The sequence below is a fragment of the Adelges cooleyi genome, unplaced genomic scaffold, assembly GCF_023614345.1.
Source record: "Adelges cooleyi isolate 19-005CV unplaced genomic scaffold, UGA_ACOO_1.1 ACOO_flye_CR_arks_rails_tigmint_CR_PRNA_446, whole genome shotgun sequence".
NCBI classification, from domain to species: Eukaryota; Metazoa; Arthropoda; class Insecta; order Hemiptera; family Adelgidae; genus Adelges; species Adelges cooleyi.
Window position 1 is genome coordinate 208,634 of NW_026096129.1, and position 18,383 is coordinate 227,016.

The window sequence follows — 18,383 nt, forward strand, 5'->3', positions numbered from 1 at the left end:
CGCCTTTGCCACCTGTAATAAATAATCAATACAGGATTTTGTCGCTGAAGTGTGCGCACTGGTACTATCTTTAGCCGCCGCACCCCAGCGCTGTAGCAGACATGATCGATTGCAGCATCCCTTGTGCAACCACCACTCCAAGCCGGGCTCAGTCTTGTCCGTTGCTTGGCGAAACTCGACGTGGACTTGCGAGACAAAGTTATGGAAAGCAAAATCATATGCGTACCAGGTAAGACGTATTTTGTTATTGAATTTTTTACCTTATTTATTAAAGGCTTCGCGCGCCACGCAGAGCACTTAAAACGTGTTAAATCTTTAATAAAAAATCTCTAAAAAAAACCTAAAAACTACGCAGGTATTTAAACTGCACCGTCGCGGGTTCGCACCGAGAATTAGCTACGTTATTTAATTTTTTTTTCTTCTACTGTACAGGGTGGTTACAAAAGAATACCGCAGCTTTCGGTATCTTATTCATTTGTAATCGTCCTGTATTCATAATTATTTATTACCATTGCTATTGTTGTAATTATAGTCATTAACGCGACGGCTTGACAAACGTGCCGGAATAACACCGCTATCCTGTAAAATTGCCATTTTCTTAATGCAGCTTTAAAAAAAAAAAAATGAATTAGTCGAATTAAAATGTATATATTATATTTAATGCTGATTTATAATACTTTAAAACTGCTTTGTTGTATGTATATGTGTATTGACTTGAACACTATTGAATAATATTGATTATATATTTAGTAATAAGTAATGAAATATGATAAATAATAATAACACAGCGTCACGCGTTCCTCACAAATATACAAGGGCCAAGGCTATATATACTGAGTACAAAAATGTATGTATTTAACATTGTTGCTGCTCTTTATGGAATTTTCCATACTTTCTTGTTGCACAACATTTCAAATGCTGCAATCTGGTTTTCCTAACCATCTTTCAATGTACCTACTACTAGCCATACTAGCAGCTTGTTATTTTGACATAAATATGTCTAATGGCTGGGGGTCTCTTAAAACTATAAATCATGTTTATCATTCAACGTGTTTCCTTCAATGGAAAAACTAACCATAAAATAGCAGCTTATTATTTTCTTTTTGAGACTTAATTTCTGTCTTTTAATTTAGTACTGTTGTATAGATTCCGCTTTTCAAACTAGCTAACTAGCTAACTCCTTAAACATGTTTTACACGCAAAATAAAAGTGGCGATATGACGTTTTGAAGTATGCTTTTTGGCTTTTTTTATATTAATAGTACTCGTATATGTTAGCTTTGATGCAAAGCTGAGAAGGTATTGTTCTTACAGTAATGTATTAAAATTTTTTTCATCTACACTCTGGACTTTTATCTGGCGATATCTTTTAAATTAAAACACTGGACCGAATTTTTCATTTAGCAAGGACCCGTAGCCTTCAAAATCGAGAACAACACTTTAAGCATTTACAACATTTTCATTATTAAGTTATGGAACGCTTTGAAAAATGGTCGAATTTGTGCAGGATACTCTTTAGATATAGTACTACCTAAGAGTTGAAAGCTTTATATATATATTTAGTTATTTTAGATGTAGTTTTTGGACTCGGGTCTGAACCTTTGTCAAAAACCTTAAAAACGATTCCAATGACAATAATTTCAACAAAATTCAATATTGTTTCTATTATTGTTATACCACCTGTTGATGTTTACTTGTTGCGGTTAAAGTTGATAAAGTTTAGCCTTTGTACTGTCCAACTTGGCGTGAAAACGGCGACACCGATTTCGGTGCGGTTTTTTGATAATTATCTTTGAAGTCCGCATTGTTTTTTAGACTTTATTTAAGCCCATTGGTGCAACTAGAAGGAGGGAAGAGGTTAGGGGAGTTCAAAACTCGTTCAGGCTTTAAAAAAAATGTCAGCAACCAATCAGGCACAGTCTCCGAGTAAGGTTTATAATATTTAATTCAATTCTGAAGGAGATTTCAGAGTTTTCAAAAGGTCTGAACTTCCTTGCCCGCTCCGCCCCCCCCCCTATCTCTCTAGTTGCGCCAATAGACGTAAACCCTCAAAAATTCCTCATAAATATTATGAAAAGATTATAAAATATCAGACAAGAGGTTAACAAATACTAATTGGCTTATTTTTATACAAATATTGCTGAGGGGGTGTTTATAAGCATAGTCACGGTCAACTGCATTGGCGTTTGTAAAAGTAAACTAAGCTCAATTTTGGTATTTAACATTTTGGTAATACTTTTTTGTCAAAGTTAAATAATTATATATAGTTACACATGAAAAGGACATTTAACGGGAAATACAAATTACAAGTAATACTAATGCAAATATTTTGGTTGACTCCGAGTTAGATGGTAGATCTCAGTGGTCTAGTCAGGTTTTTCCATTATTTTTTAAACTTTGCATTATTTGTCAAAAGTTGAATGATTGTAAATACTACTACTAATGCTTTAACACCGTATGTAAAACCAGGATGTAACACCTAGTTTTCAATATTTTAAATTTAGGCTTGTACACAGGGTGATCCAATATATATACATGGTAGAATGAAACACTTTATTTTTCGGTAATTATAATACATTTTTAGTCTTTCTTTTTTTTGAAAATATTTTCGTCAGTTCTTTTACAGTACATTCACAATTATTAAAGTTAACAACATACATGCGTTATCGTTATTTAAAAAAAGAATAAAATGAATATGTAATCATTCTCTTTTTATCGACAAACCTCACCCCCCCCCCCCCCAAAAAAAAAAAAATAATAACTGAATTATCAACACTTTTATGTTTTAGCTAACCACTGTTTCGATTTGAAGCGTTTATTTGACAGTTGTTTTATCACTTTATTAGAATCCCCGAGAACCTCCCTATGTAACGACCCAATCGTGCTGGCTTTTTTTTATTTAAGATGAGACAACATTTTTTCAAAAAAAAATAACGTAGAATTTCACTTTTATAGATTGTCTTTACATATTATTTGAGCTTAGCAACAGGACGTATTTAAATTTTGGTATGGTCTGGCTTCTAGTTACGATGTTCAGTAAAGTAAAGCAATTAGAGTACACCAGCTATTGTTTGTTAATTCCGATCGTTATTGAATATCCGTTATATTATGACCAAATAGGACAAAAGTTATGTCGAGTAGATCCGTCGTATATTTTGGGCAAAGGAACTTACGAGAGGGATCACTTCATCTGTTCTAGTTTAGCAGGAATCGTTAATATAAATAAGAACAACGGAGTAAGATAATATTGCATCTATATACTGTTAAGTGCGTTTATTAATTAGGCTGTACATTTTTTTTTCAGGTAACCGTTATTGAAGTCGTTGGTAAAAATCAGCTTGTAGTGCCAGCACCAGGAAATACTGTTACAGCTCAGGTTCGTTGACTAAACTAGCGGCTGTTAAATATTTGTTTTTTAAAATATGTAAATATATATATATTCGAAGGTGGTAAAAATAAGTAGGCAATTATGCAAATGTCGAATTATGAGTGTTGATGGATACGATTTAAACCAAAATTACAGAGCGTGTTTGAAAAAAGAAAATATCCGTTCTAAAGAAATCGATCAAGTGGACATAGCACAGTGCTTTAGGCCAGGAGATATAATTTTAGCTAAAGTTGTAAGTATTGGACAGTACCGTTTTATACGTTTAATGATTATGCTGTGGCGTGTAATTTTTGAAAAATACTTCCATCCTATTTCGTTACAGCTTCCCATAGAAGAGGCCAACACATTTAGATTGACGACGGCTAAAAACGAACTCGGAGTGATTTTAGCAAACAGTGAATTTGGTAGGTAAACCAGAGTTGGTCATTTTTAAAACAAAATTCTATTTTAATAAGTTACTAAAAAAAAATTGTTTCACTAATAGATTACACCTATTTTAATAGAATAATCGATTCTATTCTCGTTATCGACTACTAAAATTATTCGATATCAATTTATTTGGCTATAAAGTAATTTTTTTTTTGTTAAATAAACTATAATACTTAATACTGAATATTATATAATTACTTTATAAACTATTTAAATTAAAAGTAAATGTTATAACCAGTAAAAAAATTGTTATTTAATTAGTTTTTTATCATATTGTATTTGTATCGTGAACAATTAAATGAAATACATTTTTTTTATTCCAATAAAATGGACCTAAGCCACTAGTGTAAGTTATTGTTATAAGTTTATATTCTATTAATTTATTACTAATAAAAAAATCAATTTTTAGGACACCCGATGATCCCAATAAGTTGGACAGAAATGCAATGTACAGTAACAGATACAGTGGAACGTCGTAAAGTTGCTAAGACTGTGCAAAAACAGAACTAAATTCACCTACAAGTTGCAGAAGTGTACATCGAGTTTTTAATAAAAGGTTATAATTAATTTTTATTAGTATGATGGTAATATAGAAATTTAAGCTATTAAAACACCAGTAATATCGAGTTAGCGTTAAAAGTAAAAGCTGAGAGTACATTTGTCGTTTAGAATTATTGTTTTGGGTATTATGAGTTTCCAAAAAAAAAAAACAACGGTAAATCATTGTTATTACATTGCTATTACTCATACCCGTTTTTCTTGGTATTAGATGAATTTAAATGGAACACAAATAGCGATACACTTGTAGTTTTAGTGGATAGAAATATAGACCAGAGTGTTTGGTCGAAAGCAATCGAGGGGGGGCGTTAGAGAAAACTAGCCTGAGCAGGTCCTAAAATGTATACTTGAAATAATTGAAATTTCATAATAAGGAGGTTTAAAAAAATGAAGTGTGAGGTTAGAGTTAGCAAAATTAAAAAAAAAATTGGGAATAAATATAAAAGAGATATTTTATGAGCTACACCAACAACAGGGGCAACGCAAAGAGGGATGCATATGAAATGGTGAAATCAAGTAAAAGAGGTTGTTGTAGAGATATTTAAAGGTAGTGACCAAACCAAAAGTGAGTGTATTAGTTATTAAATAATAAGCGTTTGTAAAAAATGAACGTAGTACAGTGTGAACTATGAAATGGTAAAAATATTTACATACATTTCCCATAGAGCACAAAAAATAGTTGTCTATTTTCTAAAATATAATATATTTTTTTTGTTGTTCGTGTTATTGAAAGGTCGTATAAATTGAGGTTGTCGCGACACTATTGTGTGCTGTGCGTTTAGTACATATATTTTAACAATGCACTTGGGTGAATTTAATATTTTAATATCTCCAATAATTGTTAGCTTCCGCAGGGGTACTCGCGCCGTGTACGTTCTCTCAATTTATTTAATTTAAATCCTAGCGTGGGTATTAGTTGTATCGAACACTACAATATTCAGTGTGACCTTAATTGTGTCTAGTTAATATTGCAAACTTCCACCGTTTAACCGAGTTAACCGGTCGGTCAATGGTCGCTGAACAATAATATTTTATTAATATAATAATATGTGCGTCCTCCACCTGCTCGACAAAAGCGATGAGAATTTCCATTTAAAAAGTTTATTTTTAATTAAAATGCCATTGAGCACACTTGTCGGAGTCGTTTACATTTGGCTTTTGTCGTCTGAAATCGTTTTTTATTGGTACAACAGCAATATAGCTTGTATTGTTTGCTCTTCCTCATTTCAACAGCAATAATAATTTGTTACATTGCCAACAACTGCGTAATATACCATACTTCTGGATTTTTTTTTTTTATTGAGTTTACTTGTGACTGATTTTAGTAATTTTTCAATATCTTTATCCGCCTTGCAGTAAAAATTAAAAAAACTGTTACATTTTTTCAATATTATAAACAAATTTAGAAAGGTTTAAAAAACCAAGTAAACCCCACGACCAATTCAAATGTTTTCAGATTCTTTAATGGATTATTCGGTGGGTCGCATCGGTTAAGTTAGAAAATATGAAGTCATTAAGATAAAAACATTATTTTAATTAAATGTTCAAGTGTTAGGGCTAAATAAATTCTACGAATAAAAAAGATATAGAAAATTCCTGTTTCCAATCCTATTAAAATATGTAGTTATTATGAACGGGTTTTTTCTGTTGTTTATTTTTAAATAAAGCTAACAAAGTAATTTATTCTATTTACCATACAAATAATATTGTGCTGTAATTAGTAATACAATTCGAAGTACCTCTTAATTTACAATCTTGTTTTTCTTTTTATTTGGGTTTCCTAAAACTCTTAATACTTTTATGTACGAATAATCTAGACACAACAAAGTAAATAATTAACGTATCAAACATTTTTCCAAAATGTTTTATAACAAAAACTTAAAACTAACTATTATCAGAAAACAGAAATCAGGTTTCTTTTTTAGAAAACTTGATACTTAATAGTGTTGTATTTTTTTTAAGAGTATAACAAACACTTATTTTGAAAATTATTTTGCTCATCCAAAACAAATCATAGTTTTGACCTGAATACGAAATACTTTTGGAACTACTTCAAAAAGTTCCATTTTATCAGCTAACTGTGGAACAGATATATTTAGAAGTTTTTAAAATTAAAAGCCCAAGATCTATCAATTTTACATGAACTTTCATTAAAAAAATTCAAAATGTAAGTTACTATCAATAGACAGGATCTTAGACAGTAGAAATTTCTGTGTAGCTTATTTTGAAACTTCAAAATTATTTCTTGTTCAAATAGAAGATAATCAAAAAACTCGATCCTTGTTTTAGGCAAAAAGTGATTAATAGTGATTATTAGGCTAATCATTTTTTTAATTAAAATGTTTAAGTTCCTTAAGTTTTTATAAGTGATATAATATAAGGGTACTGGGGTTGCAATGGTAGACATTATAGATAGAGCATTTTTTCATTAGTTAATATCATGAACAACGGTTCTTGCTAACGGTTTGCTTACACTAAATTAATCAATACAAAATAAAATGATATACTGAATTAATTGTAATGACTAACACAAAGTGCGTTTATAGCTGTTAAGAAGGCTAAGAATAGGTAACTACCGCAATAACGGTATATTTACAACGCTGACTTATCAAATGTGTATTTGATCAAAATTAATTCGAAATAAACCAAATGAAATTAAACCAACCCATTAAATGGTAATAAATTAGGTGAAACTATAAAGTTTTCGTTGAAAAATCTAAACGTACCTAGAAAAATGGATTTTTGAGTCTCCTGGAAAAAAAACCAAAATTTGTATTTGGGCGCTTGGTCTAATGAACCTCTTAGTTTTATTTCAAATTCGAGTGGCTGACCATTTTTTTAACGATTTATTTTATTGTTTTTTAGGCAAACAAGTCGGTGTGTCCGTGATAACTTGTACATCACAATGGTGCCCGACTTCACTGAACGCGAAATTAAATTTTTCAATATTCTGCTCAGAAATATCTCCCAAAGCCTCGACGCCACGTACGAGGAAATACAGAGAGGTGTCATAACAAATGCCAACATGCCACTGAACGAAATACTATTGAAAACCAACACGGAGCTGACCGTTCCCTATTCGGTTCATGTGATCCATCGATTCGAGTATAGCCTGAAAATGGCCGTATACGAATTGATGAATCAACCGGAACCGTTCGTGTGCTCCAGTATATTGTATTTGGCGAGAAATTCAAAACACCCCATTCACCTGTTGTATTACCCCATGTATAAGTTTCAATGTTTGGGTGTGTTCGAATGTTACTAAGACGTTCCTTTGTATACTGTAAAAAAGCATATTGTGCATCGTTGAAAATAAAAATTAATTTAAATCTCTAAATATCTAATGTAATAGAGGTACAATTTTACCAGAAAAACTACATTGACGCCGGTTACTGTGATAAATATTACTGTTCGCGAGCCAAAGTGCTCAAATTAACGTGAGACATTGATTTTCTCTTAAAATAATTGCAATTTTTGACACTTTTGATTATGTTATTTTACAGTATTAGACGATATTTACATTTTTATCATTTTTTTTTTTCTAGAGCTGTATCAACTTTTAAAACTTAAACGGTAACGTTTATAATATTAAATTAACTTTTTAGATTAAAAGGACACGTCATACCCTTTGAAAAATAATCGTAAAAACGCGAAATGGTCGTAGAAAACAAAATGCCCATACCGTTTATTAGAGGAGAACTTGTACTAGGCAGTCCCGTCGGTATTTTTAGAAAACTTAAATTTTACCTTACATACATTAACTTTAGAAGTAAAAAAAATACAAAAATTAAATATAAATTGTTAATGTTGGGTTAATAATATAAAAGATAAAGCCGATCAGGAACCTCTATAAAATTTTTAACAGTTCTCACATTGTCTAAAAAATAAGAAAATTAGTTTAAAACGCTGCCTTACAGGATTTTTGATTCCCAATCCGAATGTTTTATCAGATATTTTGAAAATTTATGAGAACGTGTGTATTCAACGAAGTGGTTGGAATTAAAACTAACAAGTTAGTTCCATTAGCACAATTAACCCGAATAATTTTTAAATATTTATATTTATTAAAAATTAAGAGAACTATTACGATTTTAGTTTCAAGTATTGTTAAGGCGTAATGAAGGATAAGACATTGTTTAATTTTGTGCACATACAAACAATTTTTTACAAACATGTTTCATTTCAATTATTATCAATACTAACATGTGCCAAACTTCATTCTAAAAAAAAGTGTTTATCGACTAAACTTATATATTTTCATGTTATTTTTTAGTTTTTCGGTCCAAACTACTACAAAATAATGTATTTAGTCTAGATTTTTATTTGTTTAGACAAACGCTCCCAGTTTTTTGCGTTTTCTGAAAAATGTAATTTTTTAGCATTAAAGTTTTAAAAATTGATAGCGTTCTGGGAAGTAGATCTAAAAAAAGGTAAACATTTAATTATTTTATAATATTTTTAAAACAAATGTTTTCAAAAAGAAATACTAGACAATTGCAATTAATTTTAGTGTCTCACGTTTAATTGACAATCCTTTTAAAACGAAAATATTTATATTTAATTTTAAGTAAAAAAATTATGTATTCAGCTCAGTTTTACCTGCTAAAAGTATAAAGCGGTATTACATTTAAGACAAAACATTTCACGAGAGCTAAATGATAATTATGTTCCAACATACTTATAACTTCAATATCTCGACAAAAAACTAACTCAGAAAAGGCCTCATTGACAAAATATATTGTACGACCAATAACTTGTTTTTATAAATAATTTAACTTTTACCCTTTTGTTTCTTATCACTTCTTACCACCTGCGTAGTTTGATCAAAAGTAGCTAATTCTAATTTTAACTGTTCTCTGAAACTATTTGCTAAAAATAGTTTTGAAAACAAATAAAGATTTTTTAATACTTGTTTGATGTATCGTTCGAAATGTATTTTTAATGTGTGTTTTTAATGTTAAGTATTATAAAAATCTTTAAAAATTGCTATTTTCACAGATAAATTATAAATAAACTGAAAATAATTTTAAATTCATGCCACGATATCGATACTTTGTAAATGTTATGACTTATGAATAATCCAAATGGTTTTTTTTCAAAACTTAAATCGGATTATTATTAAGAGCGTTTCGTTCGAAATAGAAACATATGTTTTTTTTTACACAATTAGATCCTGTAAGCGTTATAGAAGTAGAAAAATTAATTAAATAAGTATCAAAGTAAGCCCCTTATATCTGTGTCAGTATACTGTATGTTTAACAGTATAGCTAATACTGTTAAATTTCACTAAACAATTTAATTAAATCACCATTATTGTATGTTATTATATAAAAATCCTGTTTGTACATAATAAAATATTATAATAATATTAAAGTGTTAAAATTTCTTTTAGTTATTATTTAATTTTTCGACCAAATGATGTGTCCAGTCCGAGTTTGATCTTAGATTTTCGGTTACATCTGATTATTTTATAATTGCTACTATATTTAACAATAGCATAACATTTTTAAATTTAATTTTGCGTAAACAAAACCCAATTATGCGACATTTGTTAAAATTGGGCTGAAAAATGATTATAACATATAAAACCCTCTTAAATCACAAAACAATTTTTTTGTTTTATATATCTGGGTAGTTCAATCAACTAAACATGCTAAACCGTATGTTTTAAAGGTTAAATTTAGATGCATCAAAAAATAATCCCCAAAAAAATGTTTGTAACTTAATAAAAACCTGAAACTTTGTCCCTGGCTTCAATATCAAATAATTCAGCTGTTGCAATGTTGTTAATTATCCATACAGTTTTGAAGTCTATATTTTAAAAATTAATTCAATAACCAATTAGTAATTATATTTTAAAAAAGTTATTTCAATTACCGTGTTTAGAATGAACTCGCAGAACGCTCTCGGCCGAACGGCTATGTGTATCCAATTCTTAAACGCATTACCCACTCTGTCACTGGTAAATGAAAAACATTTGACACAACTGATAACGACACAAAATCTAAAGGTTAAAAATTAAGTATTAACCTATTGTTTCGACGGTTTTGATTACACGTTTTGTTTTTAAAATTCTTCTAAAATATTTTACAGCAATGTTATATTATTTTGACAAATTATCATCGTTCATCACATATGGTTGACAACCTTAAAAATCAACACTTAAATAAAATAAGACGTACCCGGTGTGCCTTTTTACGATAATTTCTACTCAATATTTGTATTAAAGTAATAAAAACAAAACAAAATTAATTGTTGTAAAATGAATACAAGTGAAAATGTCATTTTCTTATTGCTTTCAAAATTTAAAACAATATCTACAAACAAAAAGAACAGATTTAATTAAAACCTGAACCTACGTCATGTGAATATGTACTTTTAGAGGTGATGCAAATTTTCAATATCTTAAGTTCCATTTTATTTCTTTAATAGTGTACTTAACAAATGGAAAATAACCTATCTAATACAGCTGGTACTGCTCGCTAATATGCTAATTTTTTGTCATCGGAACAACATATAAAATTAGCCCAAAGTACTTATAGAATAATATAACATAAAATTAAAAGAAAAAAATGTATTTTTAATGCATTAATTGCAAAAACGCATTTTAAACTATATCTGTCAAAAAAAAGTAGTTTATTATTTTCAAATTGAGTACAGTTTTTTCTTTTTTTATTAAATTAAAACTCAATTAGTTGTAGTCACTCAACATTATATTATTTTTTATTTGTAATTAAGATCTGTTGAATCCAACAAATTGATAATGCAAGTTTCACAGGTTATTAATATTTGTATACACGTATTTATTGTGTGGTTAAACACTATAATGTTATTATTATATTAATAAAGTACACGAGCGGGATCGCTCCAATCACCCCCTTTGATATCTTACACAAAATGTATTCCTTGAAAACATCGATATTAAAATAAATAAAAAAAGTGTAAATCCTGTATTAATAAATTATAGATATAAGCGTAAACTTTCATGAACAACATGTCGAATAATATTAATTCACAGATTACTGTAGGTATTGTTGTTTTAAGAGGATTGCATCCGGTCTGTTTTTTTTTTCATTATTAAGACCGAATGAAAACGTCGACTACTCAGGATGGTCCGATTTTAATTCTATAAAGACATACAAGTTCCTTGACCACTTTACTAGGTTATGTTGGAAACAGATTTATTTTTTAATTTTTTGATTTTTTATGTGCAAAAAATCGGGTTATAATAATATGAAAAAATTGCAAATTTAATTCATTTAAATACAAATAACAGTGGAATAACCAAAAAAACTCGAATCGAAATTGGTTAGGCCCTCGTTTGACTCTCGGCCCTGTCAAGTATCTTTCAGGTACGATTTCTGATCCATACACGGTTGCGGGAAAACCGAAGAAGCCTGTCGGGCGGCTACGGACTGGGACGATAAGAAATTGGTGTAAATCAAAACAATTAAGATTTAAGCCCCAACACAAAAGCCGGTGTACCATGTTCCACGGGACCGTATTGAAAAACTCTTCGATTGTAGTGATGGTTTTTTTTTTTTTTTTTTTTTTGGGAAACGACTCTTGCCGCCGTGGGAATCTCGGCGGTAATCGCACACAACAAAGGGGGGCAACCGGGACACAGCCTCGGCTCTATTGATCCGGCCTTGCGCCAAACGACGGGAAGTAGAACGAACAGAGCGCCTAACCACGACCGGGGTGGGGCCGGGGGTAGGAGGGGAGGAGATCGGGGGAAGGGATTCGAACGAATATCGGCGGTTTTCGGTGCCCGGGGGAAACGCAGGCACGGCTTACGTGGGCGGGAGTCCGTCAATTGTTGTCATCGGTTAGGGCGCCGCGGCTACCGTTTATTAAGCACCGGCACCGGTCCATCGGCGATCATTCGTCTCCAAACACTCCGGTCGTGCCCACGTGAACACGACTACATTGGTTTGTTCGGAGCGTTAAATATCCGTTCTACGCGCATTCGACGAAAATGGTCAAGATGAACTCGTTCGCCCTGTTGGCGACCATGGTGTTCTTGCTTTGTCTATTCCCCGGCGACGGCGAAGCGGTCAGACCGATGAAACTGTCTCGGGTGTACGCGCTGACCAAGAACATTCCGTACGCCGTCACTTCGGCCGACATATACAACTACACCATTTCCACCGTGAACGAAGAGCCGTTTGTGAAAATCACACTGCTGGTGACCGGCGCGGGTTTCAGGAACGGCATAAAATTGCGGACCACTTCCATCCTGAAGCAGCGCGGGTCTGAATGTTACAGAAATCAGAAACTCAAGTACGTCGACGCCGAAAATCATATGTTCGAACAGGTCAGTAAAGTTAATTATTTACTATGGTGTTGTTTTGGACGAAGGGGGTCTCAAGTCTAAATTTAAAATTCGATTCATAAAAATGTAAGCGGTAAATTGAACTTACCGAAAATCGTTTCGATCCAGTTTGTCGGGGAACAAAACGAGTACGTAATAATTATTATTATTATGAACCATTAAATGCACTCGGTTGCATTTTTGAATTGCTTAAATATTTAATGAACTCAATCGATTATTTTTGCAACACGTTGTATTTCTTATATTATACTGATTCTTTGTGGACTATGGTATTAAATTAAATTTAAATCATTTTGTATATGAGTTAAATTCCGTTTTAGTTAATATAATAGGACATTTTTTGTCCATCGCACAGACCGAAACGAGTGATCCGATTAGTAATCTAAAAACCGATTTGAATTCGTTATGATGTTTACTTGGGATCCTACGAGGTACTTTTTTGATATATATATATATATTCTTACTATGAATAAGAAGCGTTTGAAGATTTTGCTAATTTTATCATTTTTAGCTTGCCCCTTATTAGTGACATTTCTTGCCATTTAAAAAGAGTTAATCTCTGAACTCAATTCAAATTATACTCGTGGCAATCACAAACAACTTCTTATGAGACGGTGGTGGTTTTAATTTGTATTTAATTTAATCCGTTACTAATTTTCGCTATAAACACTACGGTTTTTAATGCTCTTTAATTTTTTTGGTTACCTTCATTTTTTTTAATTTTAAGACAGCCGTTTTATTAAGAATAATTTTCTGAAAATGTTGACTGGTCAACAACCAGTTTTGGATAATTACTTTTAAAGTTATTCAAATTATAAGTTTAGGATAAAAAGTCTTAAAAAATATTCACTAGAACAAAAGTTATTTAATTTGTCAAATGTTCGTGGGACACCTTGTATAATATAATCTATACATCAAATATAATGAAGAATATAAATTACAAAAACATAACGTTTCTTAGATGTGGGCCAATACTACTCACGCGTATGTGAGCATCAAGTTGCAAGTCGACAAGAGTGTCTTCGAGGGTGAGGTATTTTTGTGTGTCAATGGTCCTCGTTGGATAAACGCAACTTCACCACAAGGGCGTTGGATACATCAAGGTACATTCGGTTGGCTCGTATGGCCCGAACACCCTATGATCGTGTTCACCAGGAATTCTATCGATCTGTGAGTATCTATTGTCTTGGCCTAGATGAGTATTGAGGATAAACCTAAATCTCTATCGACTGATGTGAACAACAACAAAAATTCAATTACAAATTTTATAGGAGAGATCGGCCTAAACGGGCTTCGGGAACTGAGCCACCGTCTGCCAATCAAACAACAACTACGACCTTCTTTACAACTACAAGTGGCCACGGAAATAAACACCAGCTGTCCACCAACAAGATTAGTTTCTTGGACGAAACCGTTTGGTTCAACAAAACCATTAAAGACTTGACCGCGTTCGTTACCACCAACGGGCTCAGGTGCAAGTTTCTCGTTGGAGGCGTAAAAAAGGTAACACCTTATCGAGTTCAAAGTTATATCTATACCTCGTGTTTGGTTTTGAAAAAATCAACACGAAGGTTATATTTTAAACCGTATTGCACGCATACATAATATTATGTTTTATTCGTTTGTATTTCAGTCAAATGGGACAGAACAATACGCCAATTCCATGTTGTCGGATGAATACACAGACGTTCCCGGCAAGATGGTATACTTCTGTGTAAACCAATAAATCACACCGGGAAAGCCACAAAACCGATGTAAGCAGTGGTCTTATTTCTTTAATTTTCAATACTAGTTGTAATCCGTTTTATTTGACAATCAATCTTTGGCTGTAAACTTTCAGTGTTTCCCCTACAGTGAGTATAGTGCTAATCGCTCTGTGTGGAATGATGACAAAGTTAGACAGAATAATGAATGAGAATATACGGTATAGAGTATGGGTGTTAGGTACACCAATTTCACGAAAAAATGAGGGGACACAGATTGGGTTTGGTCGGTTTAAGCCCTATTATTAGAGGCAAAGGATGCAAAAAAAAAAACGCTTTAAGATAGAGCTATGTGGAGAGAGCAGATTTGCATGAGACATAGAGATGAAGAAGAATTATATTTAATGAAAATTCGCTATTTTGCTATATGACCTTTTAATATTTTTACTGATTAGTGGTTAGATAGTAATCGTATAAAGGAGAAGGCTGTAGTGTTCCATATATAAGCCCTTAGCAATTTTTATTAGCATATTTTATTTTTAATTAAGGCTTAACTATTTGTTGTGTTATGAAAAATAGAATTGCGACGATTCCAAAATAAATAATTAATTTACAACAGCTGTTGCCTATTCACTTAAATGCAATTTTTTTTTTTTTCAGGGCACCGGAACATTCGAGTAGAAGTTCACATGCACCATTGCACAGCAGGCACAAGATAGATTTCAACATTATTATTATTATTATGCACAAAAATTATTTGTTATAATTATAGTACTGAGGCTTTTGCCCAAAGTACAGCACACACGATGAAATTAAAATATTCGAATAAAATAAAACAGAGCTTCGAACAAGAGTTCATTTTTTCGGTTAACGTTTCATTCATAATAAATTTATTTACTAAAATATCCTAATAAATTTAGAAAAAATACATTTTTCAATTTGTCACGTTTTTGTTTTTATGACTTACGAATAATATTTTTTTTTTTTTAACAAATACATTTTAAATTTCACAGCAACCAGTAAAGTATATCAAGATTATCATTAAAAACAAAAAACAAATAATACAATTTAATCAAAGTATGGTTTTCGATTGTTTGAAGCTCTTTATAGAAATAAAAAGTAGTAATTTATTTCATTCGTGTTAATGTTTTTAGAGCTTGCACTTTATAAAAATATTATACTATCTTACTTTATTGGACCAAAAGTTAAGTGTTTTTATTTTTCTATCCTTTTTCTTTAATCTATAGTTCTGCCCAAATATTAAGCATAATAGTTGCTATTATGTTGGTGTCAATTTTAACATTTAATTTGTATCAAACAACCAATGCTGAGGTAAAAAAAAATCCTGTTGTAATGTTTAACAAAAAAAAAGTGGTATTCCAGAACAACACTTAAAATGTTATAAGCAGCTTTGTAAAAAAAAGGTAAATTAATGGAAAATAAAAGGGTTGACAAAGTTGGTTGACTAAAATTCTAGAAGTTTAATAATAATATATTATACAGTATTTTTTTAAAATACTATATGCACTTATTTTAGAACTAGTCGGAGAATTAATGTAATACAATTTTTAGCTTTTTATTTTAATGTAAGATAATATTTATGGTAGGATATTTATGAATTTTTTCATGATTCATGGACAAAATCAATATAATTAGGTATAATTTTTAAGTATTAAAATTATACCTATTAGTTATGAACTATGATAGGTACATGACAAAAAAGAGTTTTCCTTTTAAGCTGATATATATTAAATAAATTTAATCGAACAAAACCGTTTCTACTTTTAATTTTATAGTTTTCAATTAGAAAATTGTATGGTCTTGTTAGGTATAGGTACTTTCCTAGTTACAATAGGTTATTAATTTCATTCCTTGTCTTGAAAACTGTCGAGAGCTGCTGATTACTACAGTTTAAAGTAATACTATAAAAAAACCATCAACTCATTGCCCTTCGAAAATGTGGGTACTTACAACGCAGAACGCCTATGTGGAAGTCACAAATAAGATTTACTAAACATTTGTATTGAAATTACTCTTGAATAACTCAACTTAGTCATCAATTCAATTTAAAAAAAAAACATCACAGCGACAGTTAAGTATAAAATTAATTTTTTAAAAAATCGTGAAAAAACAAAAAATAAATAATTTGGCAGTGTTGGCTTGAATTATTTCAAATAACATTTTTATTAAATTTTAAAAATATAAACTCTTTTTTTTCGTGTATTTTTTAGTGTGAAAATATAATAAACATTTTTAAAGTTTCGATTTTTATTTGTATTTTTTAATAAATTATTTTAAAAAATAACCCGATCGAGTAATGAAAAATGTAATAACGCTTAAGCATAAATAAAGTTTTTTTCTATTTACTGTGGAAATTTAATGAGTTCACAACAATTCTACGACACTTTAGATTTAATCCGAGAAAAACTTTTTTAATGGAAAAAAATGTTAAATGTATTCTATAGAACTGAACGTGATAGTCTACCAAAAAAAAAAAACAACCAATAAAGAGTCCTTATTTCTGTAGTAACACATTATTCGAATTGTTTATTTTAAGAAGGTGAATAAGTCACCATTTTCAAATGTTTGAAAGGCAATTAATCCGTCAGGTGCCAGTGTTTAAAAAGGGCACAAAAAAGTCCATAATACATTTTCAAACGTTTTTAACTAAAAAAAATAGGAAGCCATTTTAAAACGTTTATATTTAGCAGTTGAAAACGGTCTACAGACAATTTTTAAGAAAACCGACAAAAACAAATATAATAGCTCCATTAAAGATCTAACTTTAGTCTAATTTTCAGGCTTTAAGACCTAAAATAAAAAAAAAGTTTCCATCCTTTCTTGGAGGAACGCATTTTGATATTTTTTTGGTATGTCAACAAGTGTCGTTAGTACTATGCTTATAGAATATTTCAAACAAATTTGAAATTACATAATTCGACTAATTTAAAAAAAGTTTTAGAGCACTATATTTGTAAGTTGAAAAATATGTAGGTACATTTTTGTGTCTTTAAAAATAAAGGGGGGAACATTTTCGAGAAAAAGATAATTGGAACAAAGTATCTTCGGAACATGAGTAAATAAACGTTGGATTAGGTACTCCAAAAATTATTCCAAAAAATATAACTTCCAATATAAATAATAACTGTATATGATATTATTTACATACATAATAATATATTATTAGGTAATTTATATTATATGACAAAATATATAAAAATATATTTGAAATAAATAAAAATTAATCAAATACGTTAGCCAAGTAGTTTTGGGTTGTATCGCTCTATTGCACACAAACCCATTTATGATTTAGTAATTTTATTTATGAAGGGGCTAAGTAACTCATTATTATATTAAAAAGGTTAAGTTAATTTAATTAAACCTTTTTTTGCGGGTTAAACAATTGTTATTAAAAAAGTTTATAAAAGTATAATGCATCTGAATTAAAAAATACTTTTTATATTTTTTTTCAGGTAAACAGTTTTTTTTTCTCATAAGAATTACCTACATTTTGAACAAAACCCCCACCATAAAATATTATATATAATTATTTTTAAATATTCATATATAATTCGATATATATATAGATTATTTTTAGTGATTACTAGAAAATAATGTATTAATAATATATATAAAACTATATCTTTTGACGTTGGTTGCTAGTTCAAAATACCCAAATATTTAATATTCGTAAATTATAAGTAATTCATATTAAATTTGGAGTATTCATTTTGGAAATCTTTATTATTGACTGTGTATGTCACGGAAGCAAGTAATTTAATTATACACACGACACACACTTATGAAAACAGGTTTTAACAATGGTGGTACCTACTTGAAAAAAGATAAATTGAAATTTTTTCAAGAAGTATTATTTTTAATTATTTAGTTGAAAAATATTTATTTACCTAACTATAAATAACATTAATACATGGATAATTTAAAAATGTTTATTGCTGTTAAAATAATAC

At 30.2% G+C, this 18,383-nt stretch overlaps 2 protein-coding genes across 2 annotated transcripts; both read left to right on the plus strand.

Moving 5' to 3' along the window:
- Positions 1 to 201: 201 nt before the first annotated feature.
- Positions 202 to 4,326, plus strand: LOC126842122 (exosome complex component CSL4-like). The gene is made up of 6 exons (XM_050579014.1): positions 202 to 229; positions 3,120 to 3,235; positions 3,304 to 3,375; positions 3,446 to 3,619; positions 3,710 to 3,791; positions 4,226 to 4,326. Exons 1-6 carry the CDS (start codon positions 202 to 204, stop codon positions 4,324 to 4,326), a joined length of 573 nt encoding a protein of 190 aa, XP_050434971.1.
- Positions 4,327 to 12,349: 8,023 nt separating this feature from the next.
- On the plus strand, positions 12,350 to 15,212 carry LOC126842114 (uncharacterized). The gene is made up of 5 exons (XM_050579005.1): positions 12,350 to 12,691; positions 13,671 to 13,879; positions 13,981 to 14,212; positions 14,343 to 14,463; positions 15,073 to 15,212. The coding sequence occupies exons 1-4, from the start codon at positions 12,353 to 12,355 to the stop codon at positions 14,433 to 14,435; spliced, it is 873 nt and encodes a 290-aa protein (XP_050434962.1). The 5' UTR covers positions 12,350 to 12,352; the 3' UTR covers positions 14,436 to 14,463; positions 15,073 to 15,212.
- Positions 15,213 to 18,383: the final 3,171 nt, after the last annotated feature.

Coding starts and splice junctions, on each gene's coding strand:
- LOC126842122 (XM_050579014.1), top strand. CDS start 202: ATGGAAAGCAAAATCATATGCGTACCAG. Junction 230..3,119: donor CAAAATCATATGCGTACCAG/GTAAGACGTATT, acceptor ATGACCAAATAG/GACAAAAGTTATGTCGAGTA. Junction 3,620..3,709: donor ATATAATTTTAGCTAAAGTT/GTAAGTATTGGA, acceptor ATTTCGTTACAG/CTTCCCATAGAAGAGGCCAA.
- LOC126842114 (XM_050579005.1), top strand. CDS start 12,353: ATGGTCAAGATGAACTCGTTCGCCCTGTTGGCGACCATGGTGTTCTTG. Junction 12,692..13,670: donor AAAATCATATGTTCGAACAG/GTCAGTAAAGTT, acceptor AACGTTTCTTAG/ATGTGGGCCAATACTACTCA. Junction 14,213..14,342: donor TCGTTGGAGGCGTAAAAAAG/GTAACACCTTAT, acceptor TTTGTATTTCAG/TCAAATGGGACAGAACAATA.